Below are 18,020 nucleotides of genomic sequence, written 5' to 3' on the forward strand. Positions count from 1 at the left end.
GAGGTTATGCATAAAATATTTTGATCTATGAATTTAGCATAAACAAGGATATTTTTATATGTATACCACATACACCACCCATTTGATGTGTATATTCATGATTATATGAGTTGTACCTTAATGAACCTCCTGTTGGACAGTTCAGTGGGCATTATCAGCGCTGATAAGAATAATAAACCATAGCAACACATACAATTAAGTGAAATGTACAGACAATATGAAATGGGCTAAATTATTTTTTATAAAAGCCCGTGAATAACATTTTCATTTATTTATCTTAGGGCTCACACAGTCAAGTTTGTATATCCACCTTGACTCAATTTGCAAGAGTTTTGGAGTCATATCCGCATCCCTTATGGTGGGTATAAGCTTTTCAAGGCCCACTATCTTGATATCCTGTGTTTTACACTTGTGATATTCAAGAAAGTGTGCAGCCACTGTGGAGATTAATTTACCTTGTTTCAAATGCTTGTCAGTGAGAATGATGTCCGAAAAATGCTTTTGAATTCTTTTGCGTAATCTTGTGTGGTTTGTCCCACATACAGAAGTGAGCAAGGACATATTAGTACATAAATAACATTTGTTGTTTGACAATTAATATAATCCTTAAAGCCAGCTTTACACATTACGATCCAGCATACAATATCATATGCGATCGTATCCGCCCCCATCGTATGTGCGGCCCGTTCAATTTGTTGAACGAGCCGCACAAACGATTAGCCCCGTCACACGTACTTACCCGTCCATGCGACCTCGCTGTGGGCGGCGAACATCCACTGCCTGGAGTGGGACGTGCGGCATCACAGCGACGTCACATGGCAGCCAGCCAATAGAAGCGGAGGGGCGGAGCTGAGCAGGACGTAAACATCCCGCCCACCTCTTCCTTCTGCATTACCGTTCGGGAGCCGCGGGATGCAGGTAAGAACTGTTCATCGTTCCCAGGGTGTCACACACTCTGTGTGCTACCCCGGGTACAATGAACAATCTAATGTTCAATTCTAGAGAAATGAACGATGTGCGTGCGATGAACATTTTAGCGTTCAATAGCAATCGCACGTAGCTGTTACATGCTACAATGTAGCTTACGATGCCGGATGTGCGTCACTTACGACGTGACCCCGCCGACACATCGTAAGATACATTGCAGCGTGTAAAGCAGGCTTAAGATGATACACAGTATTACTGCTTGGATGATTAAATGTCCTTGTTTTAGACACATGGGAACAAATAGAACACTCTCCACACAGGTATGATCCTGTGAGTTTGACTCCTCTTCCCAAGTTGGAGACTGGTCTCAAGAAGTGGCTCTTATTAAGAAGGTCTTTTAAATTTGGCGCTCATCGCAGTCAATAGTGGTCTTGAGGATATTATGTTGTTGAGCCTATGTTCGGTGAGTAAAATATTCCAGTTTTTATGTAAGAGCTGGTACACATCTTGCCACTGATTATTGTACCTGGTAATCAGTCGGACAAAGTTGTCTTATTTCTTCTTTTATTGGTCTCAATAAATCATTTCTGTTGTGAATGTCATCTGAGTGGGTACTGGTGTGGCACTCTCTCTGGTGGCCAGGAATGGTAATGAAGCTGAGTTTGAATGTGTGATTCAGACAGGTGATGGAATTAATTAAGAATGCAGGAAATCATATTGCAGATCTGCCTAGTTTATTTAGGAGAGCATTGTGTGCCTGACAGTCGCCGGTGATAAATGTTCCTGCCTGCTTCTGAAGATGGCTGGGAGTTTTCCCTTCTGTTTTTCCTGTTTATTTGGTGCCTATAAGTTTACTGTTTCTGTGCTTAATGGCTGGATTTGCACTTGAGTGTTTCTGCACATTCCATTTGGTTTTGTGTTTGGTTTCTTGTATGTGAGGATCTGTCTTTCTGCTTTTGTGAGCAGGGCAGTCCCTCCAGCTAGAAAGGGAGCTTGCTCCCTGGTCAGTTTTGGATAATTTGCACTTTATAATATTACTTGTTCTGTGATTTTGTTTCTTCCCATTATATCTGCAGTTCTGTTTAAAGTGTCAAGCACAAGAGTACCTGATATAGTGGGGGAGAGTCCATGTGATCTCAGTATTTTTTATTATCACAAGATTGGTATTTTTTGCAGGGTTTTTTGCTGACTGCAATCAGTTATCTTGTCCTTTTTTATCTAGTAAGTCAGGCCTCACCTTTGCTGATCTATATTTTCTGTGTATTGTGTTTTCTTACATTACTGTTGTTGCATGTTAAGGGCTTGATATTTCTTTGGGGACTGCTCTGAGGGAAAATTAGGATTCATGATTTCTATCTTTGACATGTAGCAAGTTTCTCAGGCAGTGACGAGGTGTCTAGGTGTGTTAGGAACATCCCACTGCTGCTTCTACTGTTGTCTAATAGATAGGGAATTACAGTCAGCTCAGTTTCCATCTACTCTTCTGGTTTTGTTTTTTCCTTATTAATGGGATTTTTTGTGATCGTCCACGGTTACCAGATCATAACACCTTTCTGATCATGTGATTGGATCTGAAGAGAGCTTTGAAGATAACTCCAACCGTTTATGCCCATTGTATGAACCATTGCTTGAGTTCCTCAGCCTGCAAATTGAAATCAGACATGTGACTGCAATTCCTTTTGGCTCTAATGAATTGCACAAATGGAATTCCCTTTTAAGATGTATTGGGTGGAAACTATCGTAGTGAAGTAGACTGTTCATTGCCGTATCCTTACGGTAAAGTCTGGATATAATGATGTTATTCTCTACCGCTAATTTCACATTGAGGATTTCTACTGTGGTAGCCATCTTGGTGTTAAGATATAGATTGCACATAATGTTGTTAAGATCTGAAATTAATTCCAAGGAGCTCTCCCGGGATCCTGACCATAGTAACAAGACATCATCTATAAATTTGAACCACTGTAAAACGTGGGCCTGGAATAACCTATGCGGAAATAGATTGGCGTAAGAGGGGGTAACCGCGCCCCCGTATTGGTATAGGACAGCTGCTTTTAAAACTTTCTGTCAAAAACAAAATGGTTATGGTGCAGGATGAAGGACAACAGATCCAACAACACCTGATTATGTTTGTCATAATTGTTCTCCACCTGCTCCAATGATTCTTTTACCACCAGTAACACTAGATGATGGGGTATACTTGTATAAAGTGCCTTTATGTCAAGGGACTCTAAAAATGTGCCTGTTGGTACTGACATCTTTTCAATAATCTCCAAGGAATGTATCGTGTCCCTTTTATGTAGGATCTCTGACTACCAATGGCTGAGCAATTTCTCTCATTGTGGCCCCCGATTCCTGCCACGATCAGTCTACCTGGTGGGGTGGCAACAGATTTATGGACCTTGGGGAAAAAATACAGGGTGGGAACAACCGGTTTGGATACCAACAAAACATTTTTCTCACCTTTGGTAATGATATTATCTTCATATGCCAGGTGAATTATAGTATCCAACTTCCTCTTGAAAACCTGTGTGGGATCTGAAGGTAAAACAGCATAGACCATAGAGTTGTGTAATTGTCTATTGGCTTTCAAAATATATTGATCAACTGGCTAAATGACCATGTTCCCACCTTTGTCAGCCTCTCTGATGATTAGCTGTTTGTTGTTCCTCAGTTCTTCGATGGCCTTTTTTTCTTCCTTAGAGATATTGCCAAATCTGTTATCTATCTTTAGATGTTGTATGTCTTTCATCATCAGTTTGAAAACTTGCATCTAAGATTTTTTTGAAATGACCATTAATTAGCCCCTGAATAAAAAGAAATATGGCAACCATTAGCATGATGCAAAATACAAATAAAGTCCACCAATATCAAAACCAGGCTAAACAAATAAGCACACATCATTTTTAGATTTGGCATTCCCTAACTTCTCCATATAAGCTTAACCCTCCAACCTCAAACAGTCACGAGGGGGATGGAACCCATCCCAACAAAATCGGACCATTTTGGTGGGGGGTTCCTTATTCAGGGGCTAATTAATGGTAATTTCGATAAAATGAGAAGAGTATACCCTCCTCATAATAATTTGCATCTTGGGAATTTATGGCTTTGAATGTGATGTTACCACAGATTAACCTATGGGTATGTATGGGCTTTGATTAGGTCTATATCTGCCAAGTTTGTGTATTCTCAGCATGTACATGTTTATGATATTACGCTTGCCAGTGAATTGGGGGTAATTTTTGTTCCCCCTTTTTTCTTTTCACTTTCCTTCTCTCCTCTATATATTATGTGGAGGGTCAAATAAGTAAAAATAATTTCCTGAGGAGATAAAGTATATTGTGAATGGCAAAAGAGGTTGGCAAGCAAAGGGTGTTTCTATCAAAGCCACGGATGGATGTTTGGCTTTGAGTACGCAAATTACGCAAAACTCTAAGCTGAATTATGTCCTTAAGCTATTAACGTGGAACAGTGCATGTGAATGCCACTGTGAAGCGGTGGATGGATTTCTCTCCCTTTGTGGAATCAATGCAAACCCCTTAGTTAGTTTGCATTCCTAAACTATATGCGTAGAGTAACGCATGCGCAGTGTCTCTGGATACTGGGACAGGGATATCCGGAAATTAAGCTGGGTCTACTTGTATTTAAATGCCGCCCATACCTTATACTAAATCTTAATCCTACTAACCCCCTGGAGTTCCTTTTTCAGACAGAGAAGGAGTTTAAAGTGGATATGTAATGTGTATCTGACCCATCTCTCAGGAATCTGGACATTACTAACCTGTACTAACAACTGTTAATCTAACTGGACTCGTGTTATGCTGATGTTTTGGCTGGTTTCAAACAATTTACACCAATGGGTCAGGCGAAGGGCAGACTCTAAGATTATGCCACTGACGTGTTTGGAATCTTTATAAATTCCATCATGGAGTTACAATATGTATGGAGAGGCTAACGCAAATGTCAAGGCTATATTAGTCTTTATTATGATGATGACGCCAATGCGATTAATGGATACTGGTAGTAAGAAATATAGGTTTGGGAAGGTTGTCTTCTAATTATATAATTGTGTTTGGTTTATCGAGGTATCATTATTAGGTATTACTATTATGTATATTTATATTGAGACAGTTTAAAGAGAACACAGTATTTTTGCTTTAAAACTGTGGTCTATATATATGTGCATATCTGTACAATAAGGTCTCTTATATCAGATGTTCTCAATTCCCTGACTATCTCTTGCTTTCATTTCTTTCCTCTATCAATATCCCTCTGTTATACCATCATTGTGTGTAGCCATTAGGGATTTAAAGGGGACAGGAATTTTATGACCTGGGGTAATCTCCATCTGAGGGTGGAGATTATCTGCTTGTTGGTTTATTTAGGTAGAGCTTTGAGGGATTAGGTATATAAGTGAACATCTGACTGTTATATCAGTCTGATATGTATGCTTACCTAATTATGATATTAATTTGATTGTTTGTATTTTTCTAAGGTGAATTTTTAGCAATAGTAAATAAAGGGTTTTTTTTAATAATTTTGGGGTATTTTTGAATAAAGACTACTACCCGCTAAGTTGCAAGAGACTCTGGATCTGCTTCTAAAAGCATACCAGTATTACATCTGAAAAAAATCTCTGCTCTTAAAGCTCCAGAACCCTAATTGTACTTCAGTATTTAACTCCAAGCTGTATTTGCCATGGCCTATCCACGAGAGACTGTGAAACATACATGCCGGGTTGGATTTCTTGGTTTCTGCTGTATTAAAGCGACTATTATCCCCGAGAGCATGTCTGTGGTCAATCCATCGGCTGTGGATACTGTGTGGGACTGGATAGCCGGACATCAGGTCCTTGTAGACAACCCAGGGAACACAGTCCCTGTACTCTCCTACAAGAACAGCAACTGTGACATATCGAACATTTGGGGTCCCCTGTCCCTGGGCCTTTACAAAGGCCGAGTTTGGCGTCATGAACAGCATCCTTTCTCTGTGCCTATCTTCTCTTACTGCACTACAAGTTTCAGCGCTGCTCATTAACCCTTATCTTGCCAGTGAACACTGCCAAAAACTGTTTCATGTTATATGCTGGGGTTGACAGCACCAGCACCAGCTCCTCTACTCTCCTGCTTTCCTAGTTACATAGATAAGTGCAAGTCCTCTTTTACAGCAAAACTATATTCAAAGGGGTTGCTTTCCATTTCAGAGACTGTGTTGCTGCAGAACAGTGTGTAGCACCCCACAGGACCTTAGGGGTTACTGGTCACCAAGCCAGTGGTTTTGTGGGGTTGCTGTGACTGGCCTGACCTGGCCCCATGGCCCCGTCGGCTAAATGAAAAAGACAAACAAACGGGTGTAGATGTAAAAGGGATGGAAGAAGGGCCAAGGATCCCTGGGAAGCGTGTCACCGGTTGCAGCAGTGACTGGGGTCTCGGCCTCCTCCACTGGCAACCCTTCCTGCGACTTTTCCTCTCCCAGGAGCGGTGATGGATAGGAATGGGGGATGCTTTGCAGCGCCACCTGTGGTGTGCGGCCAGGAACTAGACGCCGCTGCTGATGTTCACACAGCCCAAATTGTCCAGCTCCCCACAGGTGGAGCGAGCCCCAGGGAGGATGAGGGCAATGGAGACGGCTGATGGCACTGAAGTGCAGGGCGGCGGCAACAGAAATTACATGGACAAAACCGGGGCTGCGGTTCAAAGTTCTTTTTACTCACAGTTCTTAAAGATCCCCAGAAATGCTGCTTCCCGGCACCTTGGGTGGACTCCAGCCGGTCCCAGGTGAATCAGAGGCAAGAGGTGTCTGTAGAGATGGGTGAGACCTTCCTCCATGCTCCTTGTTTTAATTGGTGGGTCCCTGTAGCCTGAAGCGTTTTGGGGTCCCCTCCTGTTGTCACAGTCCTAGCCCATATAGCAGGCATCTTAAACCTCTCTTTGGTTGGACCTCTGTCTTAGCTCCGTGGGTTCCTTCTTTGCTGCTGTGCCCCAGACACTAACGTTGGTGAGGAACCCTGATGATTGCCTCACCAGGCAGATTTATCAGATAAGCTTAAAGCATCTTCCTGAACTAGGTCTCTGCACCCCATCCGTGCTCGGTCCCGTAAGTACTCAAACCGTACTCTCCCGGCAACCTTACTCCTTTTGTCCCACCATCTCCACCAGCTGCCTCCGTCTCTCACCCTCTTTCAGTCTCCTTTCTAAAGACTCAGTGCGGTGTTGTGGCTAGAGATGAGTGATGTTCAAGGTTTGAGGTTCGCCAATTTCATGTTCGAGTGATTTTGGGGGTGTTCGAGTCGTTCGACGAACTCGAACAATTTGCTAAAAGTTCGGTAGTTCGAGTTACGTTCGATCACCAAAAAGCGTACCTAGTTACTAGCTGGCTTTTCACTGTAATAGTGTGAGTCACTGTGAATCATGATATTATCAAAATTCAGCATATAGTCTGCTGGGGGGAAGGGGTTTAGATCAGTGCTGCTGCTGAGTGCTAAAAGAATGCCGATCGCCATTTTTTTTTTTTTCTAACCGCGCGTACAGTGGGGTGGGCCAGGCTGTCAGCAAATCATAGAGACACACACCGCAAAGTGGAGCTTTGCCTGACAAGCAAGGGCTTGTGTCATAGGCTGTGCATGTCACATGTCCTTGCCCTATAAGACACGGCCATTTTCCCCATCGCCGCCATTATCTCTCTGCTGCGGGTGGCTGACTGTCACCGCTCCCGCTCTCGCTGCAGCTGCTGTGTGCGCTATAGACATACAGTGCAATCTACATAGTGCTTTAGGGATTAGGGACTACTTGTAATTTCAGCCCTTTTCAGGGCTGCATTACAGCCGTTCAAAGCCATTGTTGCTAGGCAGGTCCATGCCAATGCTGTGCAGGGGTTTCTATAACAGCGTCTGGCTACATCAGCTCAGGCATTTTTTGATTGACAGGGATAGAAAGTGAGGCTTCCTTTGCTGTCCAGCTACCTAGGCAATTTTCACTGCAAAAAGTGCTGACACTTAGTGGCATACTAAAAGTGTCTGAGATACTAAGTTAGTGTTCCTTTGCTGTCCAGCTACCTACAGCACCTGTGCATTCTACACACCTGTCCCTTTTTGCTAGGCAATTTTCACTGCAGACAATGCTGACACTTAGTAGCATACTAAAAGTGTCTGAGATACTAACTTAGTGTTCCTTTGCTGTCCAGCTATCTACAGCACCTGTGCATTCTACACACATGTCCATTTTTGCTAGACAATTTTAACTGCAGACAGTGCTGACACTTAGTGGCATACTAAAAGTGTCTGGGATGCTAAGTTAGTGTTCTTTTGCTGTCCAGCTACCTACAGCACCTGTGCATTCTACACACCTGTCCATTTTTGCTGGAAAGGGAAAAACAAATTGTGTGCGTGGGGTAGGTGGTAAAGCTACAGTATCATCTGCTGAAGAAAGGCCATTTTTTAGCAAAAGTAAGATGTCTACTGCTCTCCGTGGACAATATTATGTACTCCCTTTTTTACGGAACCGAACAACTCTAACAAAGGTAGATGATGCACAAAAAAAGAACATGCTTGAATGGATCTCAAGGGCTCCAACAAGTGGCCTCTACTCCACCTCAACTTCAACATCCAAAAAACAACAGTCCTCTGAGTTGTCACCCCAATCGCACTTGCTTTCTACCAGCTCTCAAGTCTCTACCCGCCCTGCAGAGTATGGGGTAACAGAGATGGGTTAGTCTGCAGAGCTGTTCAGTCACACTATAGCCTGGAAATTAGAGGTCTGTTCCCAAGCTACAGTGAGTACAGACCAGGAAATGGTCTGCAGTGATGCCCAGAAGCTTTGTGAGTCTGCTTCAGGCCCTGATGACTAAGTTTCTGAGCATAATGTAGACCCTCATTCCCAAAGTTTAACTCCTCTTGGTGGAGACAATGTGGAACATACTGATGACGTTGAGACTCAGATACCTGATTAAAATAACAACTTAACTATTCTGTCAGGGCAGGAATAGGGTAGGTCTGAGGACGAGGGGAGTGCAAACACACCGGTTGATGATGATGTTGTAGATCCCACTTACTGTCAACTCACAGTCAGGCACTCGAGGAGGTCAGCAGAGGCGGTGGAGGAGGATGCAACTGATGACAAGGTTACCTTGCACCTTCCTGGACAGAGACGGAGTACTGGAAGCAGGTCAACAACTGCATCCTCAGCCACAACTCTGCCTCTGAGCACAAGTCGGGGTGGCTCTGCAGGTCGCATGGGCTCTAATAGTTGCCTTGCCTAGTCCTTTTTTGACATCGCAAAGGATCACCCAACTCATGTGATCTGTAAAATTTGTCGCCAAGCTGTAAGTAGAGGCCAAAAACTCACTAGTTTGACTACTTTGTCCATGAACCGTCACATGAATAACAAGCATAAGTACCAGTGGGAAGCTCACTATGTGTTACGGGGGGCTGTCTGATAATAAAAACTAAAGGAGTATCAGACAGTCAGGGTCCACCGTGCAAAGACACTGCTGCAGAGTATGGCAGAGTGCAATACCTCTGTTAAACTCACAGAGGAATATAATTAGTAAATAAGGCAATTCCTCCCTTACTTGGAGGGTGTGTGGAATGGTCTCTGTTAATAATCACAGAGACAAAGGCAGTGAGTGGGAAATGGCACCTACCTAGGTCCGTTCCTCTAGTGGTGCCAGGAGACGGACAGCAGCGTAAGCCGCACAAAGCTCCTACCTGCGTTCGCTCCACTAGTGTGCGAGGACACGAACCACTAGATATGGCACCTGCCTAGGTCCGCTCTTCTAGTGGTGCAAAAGAGACGGACAGCAGCATAAGCCGCACAAAGCTCCTACCTCTGTTCGCTCCCCTAGTGTGCGAGGATACGAACAACTGCCAGACGCAGTATAAGGAACGTTACCCTAGCGGCAACGTCCACCTACGAGTAGAATCACAAGGCCCAGCCGGACCATGTGCCTCAGGCACCTGCCTATGTCCACTCCCCTAAGAGGTAAGGATATGGACTGCAGCCGAAGCTGTAAGGTATAAGAACGCTACCCTGCCGGTAGCGCTCACCTAGCATAGACAGAGAGATGCCTGGAGGGACGTGCACAGAGCGTCTACTCTCATGCATGAACTAAGAGGACTGAACGCCATGCGGCGTGCGTCAGGGTCTTATATAGACTCTGTGCCTCATCCAAGATGGAGGACACCAGAGCCAATCCGCTGCCAGAACGACAGGAATGACGTCACGCTGGCCTATCACCGAGCAAAGCGTCACAAGCACATGACCAGCGACCAATCGGCATAGAAGGTGTCAGAGACATGTGACCTCGTGTCAGCGATTATGTCACCCGCACATGTGCAATGGCTCAAAGATAGGACTTAGTCTCCAGTGCTCGCACATGTGCAGTAGCAAGAAATCTGGACATAGACTCCAGAGCCACAGCAACCATAACACTGTGCTACAATGCGGCTTAGCAGAGCGGGCCAACCACCGTCTGCCCCTTTAAAATTGCTAAACTAAAATAATCCAGCCCCTACACATTTTAAGCGACACACCTTTAGTGACTGATCTCAGATTTGCTCTTTCTGTGGTTTGCAGCTGATTTCTAGTACATTAAGAATAAAGTAATAAACTGTAAATGTAAAGTAAACCATCTCATTGATAAATCCCGCTGAGAGCGGCTCTGCTTCTCAGGCACATTTTATTTCTCCGCCACCTATCATTAGAATCGCTGTATTTTCCAGATTACCACTTCCATCTTCTTCAGTGATGCAGTTATGGAACATTTTACTGACTAGTGATACAATGTTTTCAGACTTTGTATTTCAATGTTTATTGCTGAGCTCTGATGTTCTCTCACTATTCTTAATCACTATTCTAAATCTGCTGCACTCTTGGCCTCAGCTTTTATACTGGCTACACTGGCTATGACAGCCCCCTGATCGGCCGTGCTACACCATTTTTTTTCGAGGATTGCATGAACCAAATCATAAATTGTTTGAATTCATTGTAATCTTCAAATTTCTTCATTCATTCTTCATTCCAGTTAAGTTTATCATCTTTTTTTTTTCAGATCCCAGTATCCCGATGCTCAGCTCAATGCTTACCTGGAAGCTGGAAAAAGGCGAGGGAGACAATCCATACCTGCTGCTATGACTGCATCCCATGTCCAGAAGGAGAGATATCCAATATCACCGGTATGTACAGTGAGAGGATTGTAAGTGGCATCCGTCACCCGCATAGAAAACTGACTCAGCCGCAGCATCATCCACATTCATATGCTGCAGAGCCGGACGTCATTAAAGGCTCGGTGTGCATGATTTCAGCACTAGCACTGTGTGGAACGGTGACTGCCGCCGGCACTGCAGAGCGATTGCACGGGGAAGATACCTTCACGTTCTACCTTCTGTAAGACGCATATAGAGAGAATCTGGTGATTTTCATTATGCTGCAAGTTCAATACAATTTTTTTTCATAACAATTTCCCTTTAAATACAGTGTTCAGCAAAACTGTACCACACAGAATAGGATTAGATACACAGATCAACCTACAGTATCACACATTAGATACACAGCTCAGAAGCACAGTATCACACACTAGGATGAAACTATTTTTCTGGTCAGTTCCCTGCACCCACAGTTCATAGCTACCCATGTCTGATGCACAATCCCAACAAATGAGCGTGCAGCAGCTCCAATAGTGTTGTAGTCCAGTCCAGCACAAGACGTAGATCAAGACACTACCAACCGCATTATACAAACATAACATACAACTTGTGCAACTACAAACTCCAGCAAATTTCAAGCAAGAATTTCCATCAACTGAAAAGCAAACTGAGCAAACTGAATTTATACAAACTGAACTTTTTTGAATCTTTAGGATTTTGCTGAATCTCGTAATTTTAACAATTTACAACTTACTGCACTTGATATAGCAAAACCAATCCAAACTATCATATACAGTTTAAAAGCAGAGGCAGGGAATGTAGCAGCCATTATGTGTTGTATCTGAATAGACAGAAGATGTCACAGCTCCCAGCTTATCAATTAATAGGAAGAGAAAGCCATAAAACACTAAAGAAACTGTACAGATCGTGTGAGACGGCCCAGGAGGAGACTGGTGAGGAAAAGAGAAGAAACAGATATAAGTGATAGGAGGACACGTACAGGAGAGCCACTGCTGCTGCTTTCCTGACCAATGTGGGTAAAGTGCTGCTACTGCAATTTCATTTCACTTTTTTTGCATTCATGTTTACATAAGCCTCAATAGTGCAAAAAATAATTGAGATTTATGACTTGCTCTCAAAGATTGCGTGTCACAAACAGTACTACTTATTTGCACACCTATTATTTTGCTGTACCCACACGCAACACCAGTAAATTGTCCTGTTGCCATTGTTATTTGTATTTTTTGTCCTTTTTAGGAAGCAGAGAACTGTGCTAAACATGTAACAGAGACGTAAAAAAAAATAAAATATGCAAAGGAAATATGTCACTGCCATGCTAGGTATGGGGAAGTACCCAGTGAGTGGTGAAAGGGAAGGGAGACCCTGTGTCTAGGGAAGAAGGAGATGGTGACCCCTGGCCAAGACAACTGCTGGGTCCTGGGTCCCCTTCCACCATAGATAGGTTCCGCACCTTTGCACCGAGCCAAATACCTAACCCTAGGCCGACCCTGATCTGGGCCCTAGGTAGGGACGGAAGGGATGAGTGCTTAGTCAACCCCACTAAGCTCTAAAGAAGACACAGGGGAGTGAACAAATAACTTATCTCCAGATGACTCAGGGAGTGGAACTGCAGAAACAACAAAGTTTCTCCAGATATATACGAGCCGACTGCTTGCACTGAACTATCACTAGCACTGTGTAATAGGAAGTAAACGTATATAAAGACAAAAAGGGAAGTGCTGATGAAAGGCAGATGAAATGATGATGAACTCCACAGGGTCCTAATGAGAAAGGGATGAAAACACGGCAGAAATAATAGAAGATCAGGGAGCAGTTTGCATAACCAAACGAAGTGACCTCCTATAGCTGGACACCACAGGACTCTGTTACTCGTGACAGTCACGAGTGATTCCAGTGATGCATCACTTAATGGCCTGTGCTCAGGCAGGGTAACAAAAACCTGCTGACAGATTTGTTTTAAAACTGTCTGCCTCACAAAGCATACATGTCACAAACAGTACTACCCATTTTTGCATGTGTTTTATTAGTATGATTTGACATATGTGACTGCTACACCAATAATGGCGTATTTGCTGCTGCTATTTTATATACTGGTGGATAGTGATGAGCGGACCCGTGATGTTTTAGTTCACCAGGTTTGGCCTTACTTTAGTTAACATTTTAGTTTGTTCATTGAACCTGACCCAAACTTGAGCCCGGAACACTGAACATATAAGTTAATGGAGATCTGAACTTCTGCACTGTAAAATGGTTAATAAATGGTTGTAGTAAGGGCTAGGGTCTTCAAAAGAAAATAAAAATAGGGGAAAAGAAGGACAAATGATCTGCAAACAAATGTGGATAAGGAAGTGATTTCAATGGGTTCTGTCCCCTTGGCAATCATGCTTACCGTATTTTTCAGATTATAAGACGCGCCTTTTCCCCCCCAAATGTTGAGGGAAAGTGGGGTGTGCGTTTTATGGTCTGAATATAGGGCTGCGGGGAATGAGGGTGCTGCGGTGAAGCGGGTCATCGGCGGCATGAGCAGGCTACAGCAGTACCTGCCGTGACCACGTGGGCCCGCTCATTCCATATGCACGCCCATCCTCCCGCCCATCTCTCAGCGCTGAAGCCGGCGCTACAGGTGGGCGGGGTGATGGGCGGGGACGCGCGCATAGTAAACAGCCAGCTTGCGTGATCACCCCTGGCAACTAGAGCCTGGAGTGATCATGCTCAGCTGTATTCACTGCTCCACGTGCATCATCATCAGCGCGGGGTGCAGTGAATCAATGTACTCACCGTTCCCCTGCAGCACCGCAATGTCCACCTGTCTGCCGGCCGCGGTTGCATGGAAACTAGCGGTGCTCACAGCGATGACGTCATCGCTGTGGGCACAGTCACGCTGGCAGACAGGAGGACATCACGATGCTGCAGGGATCATGGCCGGCTCCACACAGCGCTGCCGGCAGACAGGAGGAGGAGGGATGCTGCGTGGAGCGAGGAAAGGTAAATGTAAACGTTTATTTATTTTTTTTGTGAGCCACAGGATGCAGGACATAGCAGGATGATGGGGGTATATGAACAGGATGATGGCATATAGCAGGATGATGGGGGTATATGAGCAGGATGATGGGGGTATATGAGTAGGATGATGGCGTATATAGCAGGATGATGGCGTATATAGCAGGATGGGAGCACATACCAGGATGGCAGTATATAGCAAGATGGGGCTATACAAGGATGAGGGACATACAGTGCCTACAAGTAGTATTCAACCCCCTGCAGATTTAGCAGGTTTACACATTCGGAATAACTTGGCATTGTGACATTTGGACTGTAGATCAGCCTGGAAGTGTGAAATGCACTGCAGCAGAAAAGAATGTTATTGCTTTTTTTTTTTTTTTTTTTTAAATTGTGAAAAGTTTATTCAGGGGTCATTTATTATTCAACCCCTCAAACCACCAGAATTCTGTTTGGTTCCCCTAAAGTATTAAGAAGTATTTCAGGCACAAAGAACAATGAGCTTCACATGTTTGGATTAATTATCTCTTTTTCCAGCCTTTTCTGACTAATTAAGACCCTCCCCAAACTTGTGAACAGCACTCATACTTGGTCAAAATGGGAAAGACAAAAGAGCATTCCAAGGCCATCAGAGACAAGATCGTGGAGGGTCACAAAGCTGGCAAGGGGTACAAAACCCTTTCCAAGGAGTTGGCCCTACCTGTCTCCACTGTTGGGAGCATCATCCGGAAGTGGAAGGCTTATGGAACTACTGTTAGCCTTCCACAGCCTGGACAGCCTTTGAAAGTTTTCTCCCGTGCCGAGGCCAGGCTTGTCCGAAGAGTCAAGGCTAACCCAAGGACAACAAGGAAGGAGCTCCGGGAAGATCTCATGGCAGTGGGGACATTATTTTCAGTCAATACCATAAGTAACGTAATCCACCGCAATGGTCTCCGTTCCAGACGAGCCTGTAAGGTACCTTTTACTTTCAAAGCGTCATGTCAAGGCTCGTCTACAGTTTGCTCATGATCACTTGGAGGACTCTGAGACAGACTGGTTCAAGGTTCTCTGGTCTGATGAGACCAAGATCGAGATCTTTGGTGCCAACCACACACGTGACGTTTGGAGACTGGATGGCACTGCATGCGACCCCAAGAATACCATCCCTTCAGTCAAGCATGGTGGTGGCAGCATCATGCTGTGGGGCTGTTTCTCAGCCAAGGGGCCTGGCCATCTGGTCCGCATCCATGGGAAGATGGATAGCACGGCCTACCTGGAGATTTTGGCCAACAACCTCCGCTCCTCCATCAAGGATCTTAAGATGGGTCGTTATTTCATCTTCCAAAAAGACAACGACCCAAAGCACACAGCCAAGAAAACAAAGGCCTGGTTCAAGAGGGAAAAAATCAAGGTGTTGCAGTGGCCTAGTCAGTCTCCTGCCCTTAACCCAATTGAAAACTTGTAGAAGGAGCTCAAGATTAAAGTCCACATGAGACACCCAAAGAACCTAGATAACTTGGAGAAGATCTGCATGGAGGAGTGGGCCAAGATAACTCCAGAGACCTGTGCCAGCCTGATCAGGTCTTATAAAAGACGATTATTAGCTGTAATTGCAAACAAGGGTTATTCCACAAATTATTAAACTTAGGGGTTGAATAATAATTGACCCACACTTTTATGTTGAAAATTTATTAAAATTTAACTGAGCAACATAACTTGTTGGTTTGTAAGATTTATGCATCTGTTAATAAATCCTACTCTTGTTTGAAGTTTGCAGGCTCTAACTTATTTGCATCTTATCAAACCTGCTAAATCTGCAGGGGGTTGAATATTACTTGTAGGCACTGTATATATACACAAGGCAGGAGGATCATTACCAGAATGGGGTACCTTAGTAGAGAATTTGGGGACATTACCCCCCATAATAGGGTCAGCAGCAGATACTCGCCCCATAACAACGTGTCATGACCACATTTTTTGCTTCAAATTATATTTTCCTACTTTCCTTCACGAAAACCAGGGTGCGTCTTATAGTCCGAAAAATACGGTAAATAGGAAGTGAATGAACAAACTAAACATTTTCAGTCTGCAACCCACAGAGACTGAGTGAAAGGTTTCCCCAAATAGCAACAATTCTCAAAAAGGCGCCTACATAGCCCGTTTTCCCAGTTGACCTAAACATCCAAAGTTGTTAAAGTTTCCCCACAGAGCCTCTTTTCAAAGTTGACCGACACAGCCAAGTTTGCTAGTTCCACCACAGAGCAAAATTCGCAAAAAGGCCTCTAGATTAGTGATGAGCGAGCATGCTTGTAACTACTCGGAACTCGCACGAGTATCGCTGTACTCGGGCTGCTCGGCGGGGACCGAGTAATCTCGCGATACTCGTGCTGTACTCGTGGTCTTCATTTCTGCATGTTGGCGCTCTTTTGAGAGCCAGCCCTCATGCAGGGATTGGCTGGCAGACCACTGCAATGCCACAGCCCTGTTAGTTGTGGAATTGCAGTGATTGGCTGGCCTGCACAGCGTGACCGAGCCTTTATATCGGCCGGCGCGCTGTGCTCTGCTCACAGCTATCCAGACAGTCAGTGCAGGGAGAGTGTCGCTGATTCAGGGAAAGCTTTGCGGCCCTTTATAGCTTTTTCAGTTGCAGGGCTGCAAACAGTGTGACCAAAAGTCCTTCTCAGGACTATTCTAGTTGTATACAGGCAGGCAGGGTATAGCCAGGTCGGAGTACAGTAGCAGAGTCCTTCTCAGGACTATTGTTGCTATATACAGGCAGGGTATAGCCAGGTCTGAATACAGGCTAGTGACCAAAAGAGTCCTTGTCAGGACTATTGTACCAGTATACAGGCAGGCAGGCAGGCAGGGTAGTGGTGACCGTATACCAGCCTTCATCATATCTGGGGCTGGTGTACACAGTGTAAAACAGTCCAGATAGTGTCTGACTTGTCTGTAATTGTCGCTCCCCAAAAAAACCTGTTAGGTTCTTATTGCGTCCGTGCTTGGTTTTTAAAACCGCACGTGTGTGCCTGTTGGTGGCAGCGTACAGGTGCACTTGTGTGCAATTTCCAGAAACTTTGATATAACGCACAAGTAGTGAATATACACGTCAGCAGTGCACAGCATTGCAAAATGCGCAAGGGCATTGGCAAGGAACAAGGAAGTGGACGTGATGGTGGTGCAGGCAGAGGCTGAGGTCGTGGGCAAGCTCTAATTTCGCCACAACAAAGGGCCACATCTAGTCGCTCGCACGTCCTGTCCCAAATTCTTGGGGACCGCAGCAGTACACCGCTCTTGAACCAAGACCAGTGTCAACAGGTTGTTAGTTGGATAGCAGATAATGCTTCCAGTCAGATTGGCACCACCACAAACACTCTGTCTTCCACACGGTCAAGTGTCAGTAGCCGTGATACTGCACCGCACATTTCTGAACCTGATCCTCCTTCCTACCACCAGGCTGAGTACACGTCCTCCTCGGACATTAATGATCCCACACTTGGACACTCGGAAGAGCTGTTCACGTTTCCATTCACACATTCTGGCCTCTCGCCAGCTCATATTGAAGTGGGTCATGAGGAGATCGTCTGTACAGATGGCCAAATATTTGAGCAGCCACGTTCTCACGAAGTTGGCAACGTGTCTCAACAAGTGGTGGACGATGATGAGACACAATTGTCAGCAAGTCAGGAGGAGGAGCAGGGTGCGGAAGAGGAAGACGACGTGGTGGATGATCCAGTAACTGACCCAACCTGGCAGGAGGATATGCAGAGCGAGGACAGCAGTGCACAGGGGGAGGGAGGCGTAGCATCACAACAGGCAGTAAGAAGCAGGGTGGTGGCCCCAGGCAGAAGTCAGGCAACCGTTCCCCGGAACAACATGACGACACAAGGTGCCTGTACAAATGTTAGGTCTTCCCGAGTCTGGCAGTTTTTTAAGTTGGATCCAGATGATT

At 44.8% G+C, this 18,020-nt stretch overlaps 1 protein-coding gene across 1 annotated transcript in view; it reads left to right on the forward strand.

The window, feature by feature from the left end:
* Positions 1–4,029: 4,029 nt before the first annotated feature.
* The window catches only part of LOC142307378 (vomeronasal type-2 receptor 26-like), a 125,340-nt gene continuing 111,349 nt past the window's right edge, over positions 4,030–18,020 (forward strand). Inside the window, exons 1-2 of the mRNA XM_075347055.1 lie at positions 4,030–4,068; positions 10,975–11,098. Coding sequence (XP_075203170.1) covers positions 4,030–4,068; positions 10,975–11,098 — 163 coding nt within the window. The remainder of the gene's footprint in view (positions 4,069–10,974; positions 11,099–18,020) is intronic.

The sequence above is a fragment of the Anomaloglossus baeobatrachus genome, chromosome 1 (genome assembly GCF_048569485.1).
Source record: "Anomaloglossus baeobatrachus isolate aAnoBae1 chromosome 1, aAnoBae1.hap1, whole genome shotgun sequence".
NCBI lineage: Eukaryota > Metazoa > Chordata > Amphibia > Anura > Aromobatidae > Anomaloglossus > Anomaloglossus baeobatrachus.